The following is an 18,502-nucleotide window of genomic DNA, read 5'->3' as shown; positions in this document are numbered from 1 at the left end:
GATCAGGGGAAACCAAAAAGAAGCAGCAGATAAGCTGCAAGTCTGCCTTTCTTCATGGCCCAGGATGCATTGCCCGCCTGCACAAATAACTCAAAATCTTGTGCCCAACTACCACCAGACTCCTGCAAGTTAGCTCACTGCAACCATGGCACTAACAGCACAAAGCCCTTTTCAACAGACAGCATAAACACTACCCTATAAAATCTCTAGCAAGCCTTTGCTTCTCTGCAGTTGGCTTCTTTCTTGCAGGCTGCCCGTTGTTTCCCTGGCAATGTATTTTTCTACTGTCTCTAATAAATAAATATGCCTTTCTTTATCTACAACTGTCTTGGTAAATTCTTTTACTGCCGTGCCACCAGCCCAGATAGCTGTCACTCCCCTGTGACAGTTTCCACAATAATACACTTTTAAATCTTTGTTTCATTTTAAATACTTTTCACGAAGTATTACTTCTAAAATAATTATTTTACATTTACCTGCATACGATCTCTATATAAATACTGATTACCTAAAGAAACTTCTACTTTCCATTTTAAGTCTTTGCCTCACACAACACATCCTGATTTCTAGGGTAGTTTACATGATGGTGGAGTTACACCTTACATGAGCACCTTGCTCCAGGCTCAGCTCATAAGGCAAAAAGCACATTGAATCAAAATTACCCTTTAAACCAGGTACAGTAACTCTGAATGGTAATTCTTATGAACACTAAAGTTTGGTTACACCAATGTAGAATAAATGAAGGAACAAAAAAGAAAATCTGTAAGCACAAGCTGGATAGTCAAACAATTCTGCCTTAAAGATAACTATTAAATGTTGTGGAGAATGGGGACTGGGTGGAGGAGTCTAATATGTGCATTTTACCATCAGAGTTTATAGCAATTTTTTTAATGTTAAATCTCTGTATCTAACTTCAATAAATACTAATATAATAGATTTGCTTGATGTAATAAGAATTAAACAACAACAAACCTGGCATGGCAAGTGAAATCATTTAAAGCCCTGAAGTTAAAAGCTTATGTAATGCAACTCCATTGGAAAGAGAGAAAGGAGGTTTAAGAATTGAAACTGAAAGTATAAAAATCTGCCTTCAGTATCAAAACCAGAGTCACGGAATGAAGGCATAGTAATTGTTAAGGCAATTGAAGGCCACAGTAAAATTAAATTCCATAGGTAGTATCTTACGTGACTGTGGAGCTATGGAGGAAATATTTTTGTTTCTGTACAGTTTGGGAGACATGAACAAATTTTACTGAAACTTAAAGAACTTGTCTTTGGGTTACCCTGCTCCTACTGGCACCAAGATTTTCATTCATTCACTCAACAAATATTTATTAAGTGCTTACTATATGCCAGGCACTGTTCTGGAGGCAGAGGTTACATCAATGACCAAAACAGGCTGAGTTTGGTGGCTCATGCCTGTAATCCCAGCACTTTGGGAGGCTGAAACAGGAGGATTGCTGGAGCCCAGGAGCTTTAGACCAGCCTAGACAATATAGTGAGATACCATTTCTATTCAAAAATGTAAAAAGAAAGACCAAAACAAAGATCTCTACCTCATGGAGAGTACATACAATATACAGTAAAACACTGATAAGTACTGTGGGGAAAATTTAAAGTTGAGCAGGTAGAGGGGAATCAGGAGGATGAGGTAGAAATTGAGGGTGTGAAGGGTGGGTTGCCAGTTGACATAGGCTGGTCAGGAGAGGCCTCTGTGACAAGGTGAGATTTGAGCAATGGCTTGAAGGTGATGAGAAAGGGAACCATGCAGGTACCTATTGAGAGAGTGTTCCAGAAGAGACAACTCCTGCTCTCATTTCTTTCAAAACAATGAGGTTTCTTACTCACTTAACACACAATGTAAAAAAAGAATTTTAATATTTTATTTTATTATTATTATTATTTTTTGAGACAGGGTCTGGCTCTGTCACCAGAGCCATCATTGCACTCTGTCTGACTGGAGTGCAATGGCACAATCTCAGCTCACTGCAGCCTCACCTCCTGGGCTCAAGCGATCCTCCCACCTCAGCCTCCCAAGTAGCTGGGACCACAGGCATACACCATCATGCCCAGCTAATTTATTAATTTTTTGTAGCAATGGGGTCTTGCTATGTTGCCCAGGTTGTCTCAAACTTCTGGACTCAAGCAATCCACCCACCTAGGCCTCCCAAAGTGCTGGGATTACAGGTGTGAGCTACCACTCCTGGCAAATCTTAATATTCTAAAATGTGAAATCTTACCTTGAAGAGAGGAAGAAACCTAATTATTCTTAAATATCCCATTATTACTGTAAGCTGAATAAGAGCCAAGTTGTCTGGTCTCAATTTCACAAAGTATACACAAAAGATATCAATGATTCCAATAACCAGGATAAAAAATTCCAAAGTATTCCAACGTTGTTGAAAATACTTCCTTTTCAAAATTATTATCTGTATAGAAAACAAATGTCATTTCATAGCACCTATACAGTAATGTTGGGGGGAAGAAATCTATAAAATTAACAACTAAGTTCTTAACTACAAATGAGTTATATTCCAAAAGTTGAGCTTTAAGTTATTCATTTGGAATCCCCCCAAAAAATCTTTTAAATCTTCACCATTTATAATTTGATTTAAAATATATATTCTATAATAAAGCTGGAATGCCAAAAACAAGCATTAAAAATAGCAATAAACAGATTCATTGCAATACTATTAATAATAAAGTATGAAATAGTAATGCTCATAAATCACCTTTTACACATTTATACTAATAATTAACCCACATTTTATGACAAAGACCTAGCAAACCAATTCTTATTCACTTATTTATTTCTTGCATCATTACACAAAATATTTGAGGGAAACGTCCATGTCTGGATTTTCAATTCTCCTTTACCTGATCCTTGAGAATCTCTCTACTTTTATGATACTCAACTGATGTCCAATACCATGACTCATATTAATTTCACTATTAAACTTGGAAAATTCAAAAAGTTTACTAAAATTCTAGGATCTCATCAACTATCATAGCAAATGGCTCTTGGTATCAACTTACTTCAATAATATGACAAAATGGATTCAAAATACCTGAATTGCTCTTTTTATAGATTCTATTTCTATTTTAAACAGTACCTTCAATGTTGATTCTAATACATATAAAAACATAAAATAGTAGTTTATTGATATCAGTGCTGACACATTTAAATCTCTTGCCATTGGCCACAGATGTATTATCATAGGATAAATATATATCATATTTATAATCTGTCCTGTATATTCAAATTCTTCAGAAAATACTATGTGAAATATAAAAGTCAGAAATGTATTACTCCTGAAAAGAGATCAAATAAAATGTCAGATCACTTAAAAGTATAATTAGCAGCTGAAGTTCAATATTTGTTTAAACAAATCATTAAAATTAATTTGAAGACTATACATAATATAAAATAATAGTAAGCAAAAATCAAAAGCATATTTTCTATACATAAAAATCATAATGAAGAAAGGTAAAAAATACGATTTTTAAAAGTCCGTATCAGGGATGGGAAGCATTTTTAAAACTCAAGGCCACAGTACCTTGGAAACAATGCAAAGACTCATAAATAAAAACAACAAAAAAAATAAATTTAGAGGAAAACAAATTACACATTGGATTGTTTAAAATCAAGAATGGGAAAAATATTATATTAAATAATTACTATGACATATATTTATTAAAACTTTTCATTCCATCTAATGTAGAGCATGACAAAAAGAAATCCTTTGGATATATGTCAAGGTCCTACACTTTTGATTTTTTGTATATCTCTTTAAACTTATTAAATGGAAAAAAGTAAAAAAAATTACTAGAATTTGTTATAAAAGGTTAATGCCCACTTAAAATTTAGCAGCATTAACGCCCTTGGTATGTTCTTGTTTTGGCATGTTCTATGGGTATAAAAATTATGTCTCTCTGCTCTAAAAAGTATGTAAGCTCACAATTTATAAAACTAAGTAAAATATCTACCCCAGTTAAGTAAAATCTGTGTTTTGTGATATTTTGGAAAATTGGTTACAGGTATTATTAAGGCCATGTTGTGTTTTTCCTAATTATGGATCAACAGAATCACACAATAGAACAGATGAAATTAAATAGAGCTAGATCTAGTCTACCAGTTAGCTATTTCTCACCCCTGCTCTATGTTATATCCAGAAGAATATTAAGCAGCCCACAACACACTATAACCCTCAGACACAGCAATTAAAACTTGAAGGATCCAAATATGACCATCCTTTTTCCCTTCCTGACTACTCTCTAATAGAGATGTCAATGAAGTTGCTAAAACAGAATGGAAGAAGAGAAGCAAGCACGACTCAATCAGTGAAAATAAACCATAATATCGTTTTTCTTAAATAAGGAAAATTGAGATAAGCTATTCTGACAATGTAGAAATGGTAGTATTTTCAAGTATGTTTCTATTAAAGCTTCACAATACTTACTCAGGTGGAATAAAATGTATCTTTTCTTTACGATATTCCAAGAAAGTTAAAACAGTTTTAAACTTTATAAGCCAGCTTCTAGTTCTCATATAAGTTGAAACATCATAAATACTCATGAATCTAACAGAGAAAAATGTACATATGTGTTATAATAAAAAGCAAGTGCTATACTTTGGGTTAATATAAAAGGGGAAGGTGTATTAAGTATAAATTTAATATGGACCCACCAAATAAGCTCAGTCTTATGCCTCTGCATCCATCCACCTATCCATCCATGGTCATGGTACAGGAGTAGTTTTAGCATGAGACCCCTGTTGCCTCTGTTCCTGACCAGAGGTTGAACATGAGTAAAGCTTCCCTAGACCATTTCTTTGGAGTCTGGAATCAAGCTTTCCTTTGTCATGCTGGTCTGGCCCAACCTTCTCCAAGGCCCTGAAGCCTCTAACTTTCCCAAACTTTATTCCAGGGACTGGTAAAGATCTTCCAAATAGATTACCTGGCTGCTGAAATGTTATCTATCACCCAGCCAGGATCTCCTATTATTATTGCCCCACAGCTTTGTGTTAGATCATCTATTATCTAATGTTTGCCAGGACTGTAACCAGATATTGTTATATCTCTAAGATACTGAGCTTTTCCCACCAGACTTAATTGCACTTGTCAGCACCAGCAGTTGGGTCAATTCTTCCAGAGTCTGCTCCACCCCAGGGAGCAGTCTAATGGCAGCCTCCAGGCTTCTAAACCTCTGTCTGGTAATTTAAAGTGAAGATAATATGCAGGCAAAAGAATTATAATAGTAATTGAAGTTATATAAGTTCCCTTTCATGGATTCCCTAGTGTCTTACCTAATTACACGACAGTCCAATCTTTCTCCAGACTCCCCTAATGTCACCAAGGTCATAAAACTTTAGGGGGAAAAAAATAAACCAATAAAATAAAAAGTAGATGGAAAGATGGATGGAAGGACAGACAGATGGACAGACAGAAGATGGATAGATATAGATATGTGAAATAATAGATTGCTCAATCTGGACATTTAATTCTCATTTTATTTATTCTTCATCATATAGCCATTCAATTTTGGAAATATCAATTAAAGAAGTGTTACACTTACTTTCCTTGGATGGAGTAATAGCATTTTGCTGCACCAATTAATATCCGGGCTGCCTCTATTTCAAGAATTCCATTGTTACGCTGCTCTTCAAAGCTACTCTAAACATACATTAAATGAAGATTACAAAAGATCAAAACATAAATGGAATGTATTCTTCTTAACCCTTACATAGCCTTCACTATTATTACTGAACTCAATATATCAAAATATGCTATTACAAAAAATTATGTAGTAGGAAATAAATTTCATTCAATGCAAATGTTTACAGAATACTAATTTTTATAAAGTACAGTCCTGAATGTTATGAGAGATAAAAAGGGTCTTAGTTTTCTAGAAAATCGAAATGTATACCACTCAGCCAGGCATGGTAGCTCACTTTGGGAGGCCGAGGCAGGGGGATCACTTGAGTCCAGGAGTTCAAGACCAGTCTGGGCAACATGGTGAAACCCCCCCATCTCTACTAAAAATACAAAATTAGCGGGGCATGATGGCGCATGCCTGTAATCCCAGCTACTCAGGAGGCTAAGGCAGGAGAATCACTTGAACACAGGAGGCGGAGGTTGTGGTGAGCCAAGATCACGCCATTGCACTCCAGTCTGGGCAACGGAGCAAGACTCCGTCTCAAAAAAAAAAAAAAAAAATATATATATATATATATATATACACACACATATATATATACACATATTATATATACAACTCAAAGAGTTTACTTCAGTAATATAAATAACATCAGTAGCATCATCTTTCTACAGCAGAACAGAGAGTGCAAAGTATTAATTCTAAGTGTAACTAATCATTTCAGCCCCACAAAGAACTATCAAAAGAAAAAGATAGGCTGTATTGTTGTGTCAATCCTCCCCCTAAAATAGTAGAAAAATTATAGCTTCTACATGACACTGACATTACATTCAGAGGTTAGCGTTACCTCCTGGAGCTGCTGCCTACATTTGCTCACATACTGACCATACACTTTGCCTATCCATTGTTTAGAAATGTTGACTCCAACCACTACTGCATTTAACATATTTTCTCAAGTCTTAAAATTCGAGGGATGATAGTCATTTCAGGAAAGGAGAGAATTCACACCACTTATATCTCAAGACAATTCTCATTCACTCATTAGGTCCTTTTCCAGAAGATAGAAAAATGATCCACCAGTAACAGCTTTGATAAAGGATATGCAAATTCTGAAGCTGCCTTCCAAACGGTATGGGGCAATGGCCAGGCTCTCTCTACTCTGAGGGCTACTGGAGCACTTAGTGGATTTCCCCACGGTGTAAGCCTCCGTGATGGCCCTGGTAGGATGTCCACTGTAAGAAAAGTATGTCCCAGAAGCTCAGTCCTGAGGCCTACCTCCAGTGTTTACACTTGTAGTGTTTCCGGCCCAGCATCAAGAAGTAGGCCTGGATCAAGAAAATTATGATTTACTAATATGATGGATTGTTTATTTATTCATTCACCCTTTAAACAAATGTTTATTAAATGCCTACTCTATTCCAAGCCCTGTTTTAGGGCAATGGAGGTATAGTCCAAGGCTTTAAGGGGTTCACAATCTAGTGGGGCAGGGGAAAAGTTAGATGCATATATGATAAAACAGGAAATTAAGGGGATAACATTCAGCACAGGGTGTTAATCAAACTTGATGTAGAGACGGGATCAGAGAGAGTTTCTCTTGGAAGACATGATACCTCAATTGAGTTTTAAGGAGAAGTACAATTATCCAGATGAAGAATGGTGGTGGGGCGAGCAGAGTGAAGAAAGAGGTAGGCAGAGGGTGGCATCTCTAGTGCACGTACAGAGATGAGAAACAGTATGCTGAGTGCAGTAAAAAACAAGTTGTGGGGCAGAGCATCAGTTAGAGAAACAGTCAGAGGCCAGATTTTAAAATACCTTGTATATTGTGCTTTGACTTAATTTCACAGGTAAACTTTTCTTGGAATGTGATATGCACATTCTGTGAGATACTCCTTCAACCCCAATCCCTGAAAAACTATGCAGGGCAGGGGAAAGGGTAAGGAAATGTTGCATTCAATAGTCCCTCTTGGAGAATCTCAATGTATAACAGCATATTAAAAATCCTGAAGAGTTCTACAAGAAGTTCTAAAAGAAACCCATTTAACTTTATTTAAGCCACCATTTCCCAAACTAATTTGAGCATGGAAACTTCTTTTTTCATGCAGTTTCTATTAGCATGCCACGGAACAAGTGTTCTTTGAAACTCACAATGGAAAATGTAGGCACTGAGGAGTGATTTAGGGTTTTAAGCACGAAGGAGGTAGAGTCACATGTCTTTTAGTAAGTCACTGTAACTTGAGAATGGAAATATTGGAGAAAAGGGGACCAATTGAAAGTTATCGTCTGGACAAGAGATTATGATGGCCTAAATTAATATTCACAAGGATGGAAAGGTGTGTATTTGACAAATATTTAGAAGGTAAGATTGATAGAGCTTGGAGAAGGATAGAGGAAGAGGACTGACTCCAGCAACCAATGGTCTAATTCACTAACAGTTGGAATATAACAGTAGGCTTGGGATGAGTTCAATATGGATTTGAGGTAGAGTGAAAGGAGAAGCTGTCTAGCCACCACTGGATTCATGAGTCTAAAGAGCTGGCGTTGAAAGGTATGGAAGGAAGATTATAGATTTGTAGAGCATCTATGCATAGTGTTAAAATCATGAGCGTAGCTGGGACTAAAGAAGGAGAGACTATAAAGTAAGAACAGTGGACACAGTTAATTGTCCTGAGGTGCACCAACATTAAAGGGTTAAAAAGAGTTCATAGAGGAGACTGAAAAGGAAAGGGTTCATAAACACAGGAAGAATGCCAGGGTAGATGGTACTCTTAGGAAAGCTATTCAAAAATAGCATGCAGCAAGTCCTTCCATGGGATTGTTGGTTTAAAAAAGTAAACGTGGTAGATCATTATAACAATGACAGCACTGTGTCATGCCTCCCTGTGTCCATGCCCACTTTGCAATTGGCATCGCTGTTTCCCCATTAAGAGGTGTAATCTACTTTTCTACTCATTGACTCTGGACTGGCTTTGTGATTTGTTTTAACTAATAAAATGGGGGTAAAAGTGACATTATTCAGGCTCCAGAGCCTGGAACTTAAGAGGCTTTGTGGCTTCCCCTCTCACCCTGTTGGAACCCAGAGACCATGCTGTGAAGAAGCCCAGTCCAGCCAACTATAGAGAATAGGCCATAGAGGGGAGAAACAAAGCACCCTGGAAGACAACTAGCATCAGCTGCCAAACCTGAGAGTGAGGACATCCTGGACCCTCCAACCATAGCTGATCTAGGAAATGACCACAGGCATAAGAGTGATCCAAAGTGAGACCAACAATAGAATCACCCAGATTGCCAACACACAGAACCATGAGAAATAATAAATCATTGTTTTAAGCCACCAAGTTCTGGGTTGCTTAGGTAAAGAGCAGAAGCTGACTAAAACAGGAAAAATCAGTATCGATTGTGGAGAGCCTCCAGAAATTAAAACATATTGCATTAGCCTTGGAACTAGGTGGTGGGCAGAGGGCAGGGGGGCAGTGAGAAGACTGTTAGTGGAAGCTGGAAGAGCAGTGGGGAAACTGCAGCAGGAAGCTGGAGGGAGGCAGCCATGCTATCAAAAGGTAGTACCACTGGCCAGGCTGTCACCTGAGGCAACTTGGAAGACAAAAAATGTACCTCATGAATCTGCTAAGAGGATTTCTAGATTTCTAATATTCCAGGAATATTATAAGTACTGCTTTTTGTTAGCTTCATATGATAAGGTAGAGAAAGACAGAGACAGGGATAAACCAAAGAGAAATAGTTCAGTCTTAAAGCAGAATTTAGACAAAATATAGAAGCTGTGATTTGCCAGGTTGGAAACTAAACGTGTTTCTCGTCTGTGGTTTCTACAGCTGGCAAAGATCTAAGAGTAAAGACCAAAACATGCCAAATTGTAAAGACCATCGATGATGAGAAGAAACTGCATCAACTAAAGGGCAAAATAACCAGCTAACATCATAATGACAGGATCAAATTCACACATAACAATATTAACCTTAAATGTAAATGGGCTAAATGCCCCAATTAAAAGACACAGACTGGCAAATTGGATAGTCAAGACCCATCAGTGTGCTGTACTCAGGAGACTCATCTCACATGTAGAAACATACATACGCTCAAAATAAAGGGATGGAGGAAGATCTACCAACCAAATGGAAAGCAAAAAAAAGTAGGGGTTGCAATCCTCGTCTCTGATAAAACAGACTTTAAAACAACAAAGATCAAAAGAGACAAAGAAGGCTATTACATAATGGTAAACGGATCAATTCAACAAGAAGCACTAACTATCCTAAATATATATGCACTCAATACAGGAGCACCCAGATTCATAAAGCAAGTCCTTGGAGACCTACAATGAGACTGAGAATCCCACACAATAATAATGGGAGACTTTAACACCCCACCGTCAATATTAGACAGATCAACAAGACAGAAGGTTAACAAGGATATCCAGGACTTGAACTCAGCTCTGCACCAAGTGGACCTAATAGACATCTACAGAACTCTCCACCCCAAATCAACAGAATATACATTCTCCTCAGCACCACATCACACTTATTCCAAAATTGACCACATAGTTGGAAGTAAAACACTCCTTAGCAAATGTAAAAGAACAGAAATCAAAACAAACTGTCTCTCAGACCACAGTGCAATCAAATTAGAACTCAGGATTAAGAAACTCACTCAAAACTGCACAACTACATGGAAACTGAACAACCGGCTCCTGAATGACTACTGGTTAAATAACAAAATGAAGGCAGAAATAAAGATGTTCTTTGAAACCAATGAGAACAAAGACACAACATACCAGAATCTCTGGGACACATTTAAAGCAGTGTGTAGAGGAAAATTTATAGCACTATGTGCCCACAAGAGAAAGCAGGAAAAATCTAAAATCGATACCCTAACATCACAATTAAAAGAACTAGAGAAGCAAGAGCAAACAAATTCAAAAGCTAATAGAAGGCAAGAAATAACTAAAATCAGAGCAGAACTGAAGGAAATAGAGACATAAAAAACCTTCAAAAAATCAATGAATCCAGGAGCCGGTTTTTTGAAAAGATCAACAAAATTGATAGACTGCTAGCAAGACTAATAAAGAAGAAAAGAGAGAAGAAGCACATAGATGCAATAAAAAATGATAAAGGGGATATCAGCACTGATCCCACAGAAATACAAACTACCATCAGAGAATACTATAAACACCTCTATGCAAATAAACTAGAAAATCTAGAAGAAACGGATAAATTCCTGGACACATACACCCTCCCAAAACTAAACCAGGAAGAAGTTGAATGGCTGAATAGACCAATAACAGGCTCTGAAATTGAGGCAAAAATTAATAGCTTACCAACCAAGAAAAGTCCAAGACCAAACAGATTCACAGCCGAATTCTACCAGAGGTACAAAGAGGAGCTGGTAACATTCCTTCTGAAACTATTCCAATCAATAGAAAAAGAGGGAATCCTCCCTAATTCATTTTATGAGGCCAGTGTCATCCTGATACCAAAGCCTGGAAGAGACACAACAAAAAAAGAGAATTTTAGACCAATATCCCTGATGAACATCGATGCAAAAATCCTCAATAAAATACTGGCAAACCGAATCCAGCAGCACAACAAACAGCTTATCCACCAAGATCAAGGTGGCTTCATTCCTGGAATGCAAGGCTGGTTCAACATATGCAAACCAATAAACGTAATCCATCACATAAACAGAACCAAAGACAAAAACCACATGATTATCTCAATAGATGCAGAAAAGGCCTTTGACAAAATTCAACAGCCCTACATGCTAAAAACTCTCAATAAACCTGGTATTGATGGGATGTATCTCAAAATAATAAAAGCTATTCATGACAAACCCACAGCAGTATCATACTCAATGGGCAAAAACTGGAAGCATTCCTTTTGAAAACTGGCACAAGACAGGGATGCTCTCTCTCACCACTCCTATTCAACATACTGTTGGAAGTTCTGGCCAGGGCAATCAGGCAAAAGAAAGAAATAAGCGGTATTCAATTAAGAAAAGAGGAAGTCAAATTGTTTGCAGATGACATGATTTTATATTTAGAAAACCCCATTATCTCACCCCAGATCTCCTTAAGCTGATAAGCAACTTCAGCAAAGTCTCAGGACAAAAAATCAGTGTGCAAAAATCACAAGCATTCCTATACACCAATAACAGACAAACAGAGAGCCAAATCATGAGTGAACTCCCATTCACTATTGCTACAAAGAAAATAAAATACCTAGGAATCCAACTTACAAGGGATGTGAAGGACCTCTTCAAGGAGAACGAAAAACCACTGCTCAATGAAATAAAAGAGGACAGAAACAAATGGAAGAACATTCCATGCTCATGGATAGGAGGAATCAATATCGTGAAAATGGCCATACTGCCAAAGGTAATTTATAGATTCATTGCCATCCCCATCAACCTACCAATGACTTTCTTCACAGAATTGGAAAAAAGTACTTTAAAGTTCATATGGAACCAAAACAGAGTCTGCCTTGCCAAGATAATCCTAACCAAAACAAACAAAGCTGGAGGCATCACACTACCTGACTTCAAAGTATACTACAAGGCTACAGTAACAAAAGCAGCATGGTACTGGTACCAAAACAGAAGTATAGACCAATGGAACAGAACAGAGGCCCCAGAAATAACACCACACATCTACAACCATCTGATCTTTGACAAACCTGACAAAAGCAAGAAATGGGGAAAGGATTCCCTATTTAATAAATGGTGCTGGGAAAACTGGCTAGCCATATGTAGAAAGCTGAAACGGGATCCCTTCCTTACACCTTATACAAAAATTAATTCAAGATGGATTAAAGACTTAAATGTTAGACCTAAAAACCATAAAAACCCCAGAAGAAAACCTAGGCAATACCATTCAGGACATAGGCATGGGCAAGGACTTCATGACCAAAACACCAAAAGCAATGGCAACAAAAGCCAAAATTGACAAATGGGATCTAATTAAACTAAAGAGCTTCTGCACAGCAAAAGAAACTACGATCAAAGTGAATAGACAACCTACAGAGTGGGAGAAAGTTTTTGCAATCTACCCATCTGACAAAGGGCTAATATCCAGAATCTACAAAGAACTTAAACAAATTTACAAGAAAAAAATCAAACAACCCCATCAAAAGGTGGGCAAAGGATATGAACAGACACTTCTCTAAAGAAGACATTTATGCAGCCAACAGACACATGAAAAAATGCTCATCATCACTGGTCATCAGAAAAATGCAAATCAAAACCACAATGAGATACCATCTCACACCAGTTAGAATGGTGATCATTAAAAAGTCAGGAAACAACAGGTGCTGGAGAGGATGTGGAGAATTAGGAATGCTCTTACACTGTTGGTGGGAGTGTAAACTAGTTCAACCATTGCAGAAGACAGTGTGGTGATTCCTCAAGGATCTAGAACTAGAAATACCATTTGATCCAGCAATCCAATTACTAGGTATATACCCAAAGGATTATAAATCATGCTACTATAAAGATACATGCAAACTCTGTTTATTGAGGCATTATTCACAATAGCAAAGACTTGGAACCAACCCAAATATCCATCAGTGATAGACTGGATTAAGAAAATGTGGCACATATACACCATGGAATACTATGCAGCCATAAAAAAGGATGAGTTAATGTCCTTTGTAGGGACATGGATGAAGATGAAAACCATAATTCTGAGCAAACTATCACAAGGACAAAAAACCAAACACCACATGTTCTCACTTATCAGTGGGAATTGAACAATGAGAACACTTGGACACAGGGCGGGGAACATCACACACCAGGGCCTTCATGGGGTAGGGAGATGGGGGAGGGATAGCATTAGGAGAAATACCTAATGTAAATGATGACTTAATGGGTGCAGCAAACCAACACGGCACATGTGTGAATATGTAACAAACCTGCACATTGTGCACATGTACCCTAGAACTTAAAGTATAATTTAAAAAAAAAGACCAAATCCAGGGTGCTGCCAGTAAAATATGGCCTCCACTTCCAAATCAAATCAAGGGTGTGGCTGAAGGCCCTTTGTTAAGACCACCCAAAGATTCAAGGTGGTACTTCATCTACCTTCTCAACAAGACTAAAGGCCTCCTCAGACTCATATCTGCATTATCTGATACGGTCAACAGTCTACCTGAAAAGAAACCGTGAAGTGGGGCCGACTAAACCAGAGTCATTGAAAACAAACAATTTTTATGGTAATTGTGCTAGATTGGACAAAAAGGGACAGAGACAGTTCTAAGTGAATATAAACCTCCCAGTTTTCTACAGGCAGAAATCAAACTGAGAAAGCCACTTGGCTACAAGCATGGATTATTTCCTATGGAAACGGAAAGAATGGGGAGAATTGGTATGTGTGCCCAGATGGATTTCAGAATTGCCATGGACCAGTAATTTCTCAGGCCATCCCATTCTTCCCCCTCTTAAACAGTAGTGTCTGTTGATCATCACTGAATATTGGGTGTCTGGGGGGCAGATAACTTTTCTTTTTAGTTCACAGGTCTCTAGATCAAGAAGAGTCACACTTCAGGAGAGGCAACCAAGGAGCCTCTCGCCTGGATTGCAGATCATGATACTGGACTTTGAGTCTGGTAGCAAATAGGATGTAGCTTTTTGGGTACTTGGAAAAGGGTGAGTCTGTTTTACATGTAGGAGGGGTAGAAATATTGTGGCCAGTGGGCAAACTGTGGAACAGTAAATATGGCCACAAATTCTGTGCATGTCTTACTATTAAGAGGTTGAGTCTATTGCCCCACCCCTTGAATTGAGGCAGCCTCATTCACAAGTCTGGAAGTTAGGTACTGGCCTTTTTGCCTCAGTTTTCCTCTAGGTGGCTTCTCATTCTTCAGAGGCTAGGTCAGCTTCTTTGCACGGCAGTCTCAGGGTGGCATTCAGAGTGGGAAAAAGATAGAAGCTACAAATCTTCTCAATGCCTAGGCTCCAGAACGTTCACAAACCCACTTTTGCCATATTTTATGCTCAAAACAAATCACAAGAACAGCCCAAATTCAAGGGGTAGGATAAAGATACCACTTTTTAATAGGAGGCTCTGCAAAGAATTTGTGGCCATACGTAATTTTCTACTGTGGACAAAAGCCTTTCAAATTCTGAGAATATGTTAAACTAAGTATAGAAATGTTTAAAAGAATAAAAATAATTTCTTAAGTTAAGAAGAAATATGTTCCTCAAGCTGGAAGCGGTGGCTCACACCTGCAATCCCAGTGCTTTGGGAGGCTGAGGTGGGCAGATCACTTGAGGCCAGAAAACCCCATCTCTACTAAAAACACAAAAATTAGCTGGGCATGGTGCCAAAACCCCGTCTGTACTAAAAATACAAAAATTGGCTGGGCATGGTGGCAGGCACTTATAATTCCAGCTACTAGGGAGGCTGAGGCACAAGAATCTCTTGAACCCAGGAGGCGGAGGTTGCAGTGAGTCAAGATCGCGCCACTGCACTCCAGCCTGGATGACAGAGCCAGACTTTGTTTCAAAATAAATAAAATAAATAAATAAATAAGAAGAAATATATTCTTCAACAGAAAAAATGAAAGCAAAAAGAAGGAATTTTTATGTTAATAGAGATTTGAAGGACATATCAGTTCATTGCAATGTGTGGACTTTACTGGAGTTCAATTTGAAAACATAAACTATAAAAATAAATATTTATCACATTTCTGAGACAACTGGAAATCTTACCGCTGAGTCAACATTTGATGTTATTAAGGAATTATTGTTCATTTTTAAGTATAATGTTAGTATTTTATATTTTTAAAAATACTTTAAAATTTAGAGATATATACTGAAATATTTACAGATGTATGATTTGTTTCAAACTAATACATAAGATGGGGGTTAGGATGCAGCAGGTATTGGTCACATGTGGATGGTTTTTAAGGTTGGGTAATGGGTACATGAGGATTTATTACACTATTCTATCTACTTTTGCATATGTTAGGAATTCTTAATATTGACAATAAGTTTTAAAAAAACTAAAAAAGAATTCTGGTCACAATTAGTATTTTATATACATTTTATATTGAATGAAATTTGTTCTATTTGATTATAATTCCAGTTTAAAATGTACAATTTGACAAGCTGGTATAAACTTGATTTTACCAGGTAATCTTCCTATATTTATACGGAACATTTAAATATTAGTATTACAACATTTCAAGAGAATTTTTGATTCATCAGATTTATTTTAGCTTATTATATCTCTAACAGTTAAATTAGCACTTGAGAGAATTTTGTATAAATGGAACTCAGATATGTTAAATTTATAAAAGCAATTTTAAATATTTGAAAATGTTTAATTATCTAGTATGTAAATAGCACCAAACATTATTCTAAGGGCCCTCAAAAGTCACTGCTAAAATTTGCCAGACATAGAAACAGGATAATAAGGTTTGTGACTTAAACTTCAAGCCTCAGGAAGAGGGAGATTTTTTATTTTTTAACTTTAACAAAACACACATTAATTTTAACAATCAATAGACTATCAGAAGGTAAAGAAAAGTTTTCAAGTCATCTGAAAATCATATGCAAGGATCAAAGACATTGCAAGAAAAGAAATTTTAAAACAGTATGTGAACAGCACCAACCATTTGTATTGCAGCTACATGCAATCTGGCTTCTTCTATTAAAGCTTCATCTGCTGTGGATTCTGTCTTCATATCATTATGTGAAACTTGGGAAAACTGAACCGTATCAGATGACATTTTAAAACATAAAGGGATAAAGTTAAAAATAAGTAAAAATGATTAGGAACTGGCAAATGCTACTCTCAACAAAGATTCCAATAATTCAAAGCAGAATTGCTAGAATGAAGAGCTATGTAATGTTTTTTCATATACGAAGTGTTGCCTTCAGTTGTGCTAAAGTAAATATTCATTTGGGGAGATTTATATCCCAAATTCTTCTCTAAACTTACCTATATGCTTGACTGCTCTCTAAATCAGCCCAAGTTTTCTGCTTTTTATAACACTTCTACCAGGAGAGAATTATCAGTATCTTAAGCCATTAAAAACATTATCTTGGCAGAGGCCATTGATTGGTACTCAACCAGCCGGATTGTAAAACATCCATTCTCCTGGTATTTGGCAAATAAAGCTGGATAACCAAGACCTTCTCTTTAGAGACAGAATTCAAACTCATTTCACCAAAATAGCAAAGCCAGTAACTATCTCCCCTCAGTTTTCTGACATTTAATTAGCAGAATCAGGTCTTTAACAATAGACTAAAGCAAGCGAGGCAGACCAAGGGAAGGAAAGGAAAACTACTTTTTGCCAGGTATCAACTCACGGGAATGTATTCGATCCTCGTTTTATCTTCTACTAAGGTCCAGTTAACATTTGTCAAAACTTTTTCTGTTTTAAATAAAGTTATTGTGTTCTGTACTATCTCCTGTATGTGCTGAGTGGCATTTTGCAAGGCCATTTGTCTTGGGAGGGAAAGAACACACAAACCTGTGACAAAGACAAAAGCAAAGGCTTTAATAGAGTACAGTGAGGACTGCAAGGGAAAGCAAAAAATGTTGCATGATCATGTAGTGAAATCTTGAGATCACCTGCAAACCAGAGTGGTTAGAGCAAGGACAATTTTTCATACAAAACTTTCCAGAAGATTACCCAACTATTTGTTTCTTTTTGGCTGTATAGCTCAACTTTATCTGACTCAACTGCTAAAAAATGTTTATTAGTTTCCTTGCTTTCCCTATAGCTAAAGACATGACTACTTCAATGCACCCAATCCATATTTCTCAAAGTGTAAAGGGTACAGGTGGAAGGGCTGCCTATTAAACTATGCAAATTCCTGGGTTCCACTCCATACCTACAGAATCAGATTGGCTTGAAAATTTGCATTTTAACAAGTTCTCTAATTGTTTCTTATACTGTACATAATAACATTTAAAGACCAGTGCAGTAGAGATCCCTCAAGTTTAACATCTCTGTTTTCTGGCCAGTGAATCAATATGTTCAAAATTTGTAGCATTTTGTATTTTCTTGAGGTATGAACTACAAGGCTCACTTGCCAAAGAGAAGAATTAAAGAAGTAAATAAGCTTAGCCTACTTACTCACAATTCCATCTCAATAAAGCCGTTCTCTCCTTATAATTGCATATGAAATGTCTCTTCAAGGGTTAAATGGCTTCTAAATGTTTCAGTTTAACTTTATTTCACTCTCTATGGGACACTGCATACAATGGAGTGATTTGAAGTTTGGGGATTCAGAGAGGTCTGTAGGGATATCCCTCTCAAGCATCAGGATCAGTTCACTGTAACCTGGAGCAAAGAGGCATCTGACTGCCTGCTGCCTTGGATTTAAAATTCCCATGGCTCAGACCACACAAGGAGAAAATGTATTCATTTGCCCAATTAGATCCCACCCATATGATGGGGCAACAGCCACTTTCCAGTTGCTCAGGGGAAGTATGAGGGCATGTGGGCTACCTGGTGGCACCAGTACATCTGAATGCACTCCCAGTGTTTAAGATAATCCTGGAAGAATATGAGGAGAGAACTCTTAAAAGCATTAGACCAGGTGGAAGGAGTTGGTTTGAAACTCTGACTGATAAAACTCAACTCCGACAAGCACCTGTTAAATACATGATATTTCTAGAAAGGATGAACATTGACTCTGAAAAGATAAAGTATTTGCTATACAATCTTTATTCCACAGTGAGTTAAAAGAAATTCTGAAGCTTGGTTAATACAACCAAAAATTTACAGAGGGGAAAAAAAGAAACAAGAGAAAAAAAGCATTGTCATGATAGTAAAATCCCTCACTGATCTCACTTTTGAATACCAGAGTAGGAGGAATCACAAGAAAGGAA

At 37.2% G+C, this 18,502-nt stretch overlaps 1 protein-coding gene across 1 annotated transcript in view; it reads right to left on the bottom strand.

Annotated features, from left to right (window-relative positions):
* The window catches only part of SLC9C2 (solute carrier family 9 member C2 (putative)), a 99,548-nt gene that overhangs the window by 28,057 nt on the left and 52,989 nt on the right, over positions 1-18,502 (bottom strand). The window contains 6 exon segments of the mRNA XM_032160961.2: positions 2,241-2,429; positions 3,114-3,312; positions 4,461-4,580; positions 5,575-5,672; positions 16,272-16,367; positions 16,972-17,135. Of these exon segments, the coding sequence (XP_032016852.2) occupies positions 2,241-2,429; positions 3,114-3,312; positions 4,461-4,580; positions 5,575-5,672; positions 16,272-16,367; positions 16,972-17,135 (866 nt within the window).

Source organism: Hylobates moloch, unplaced genomic scaffold (genome assembly GCF_009828535.3).
Source record: "Hylobates moloch isolate HMO894 unplaced genomic scaffold, HMol_V3 SCAFFOLD_8, whole genome shotgun sequence".
Lineage (NCBI taxonomy): Eukaryota > Metazoa > Chordata > Mammalia > Primates > Hylobatidae > Hylobates > Hylobates moloch.
Note: the sequence above shows the minus strand (reverse complement) of the source record. Positions and strands in the feature narration are given on the sequence as shown.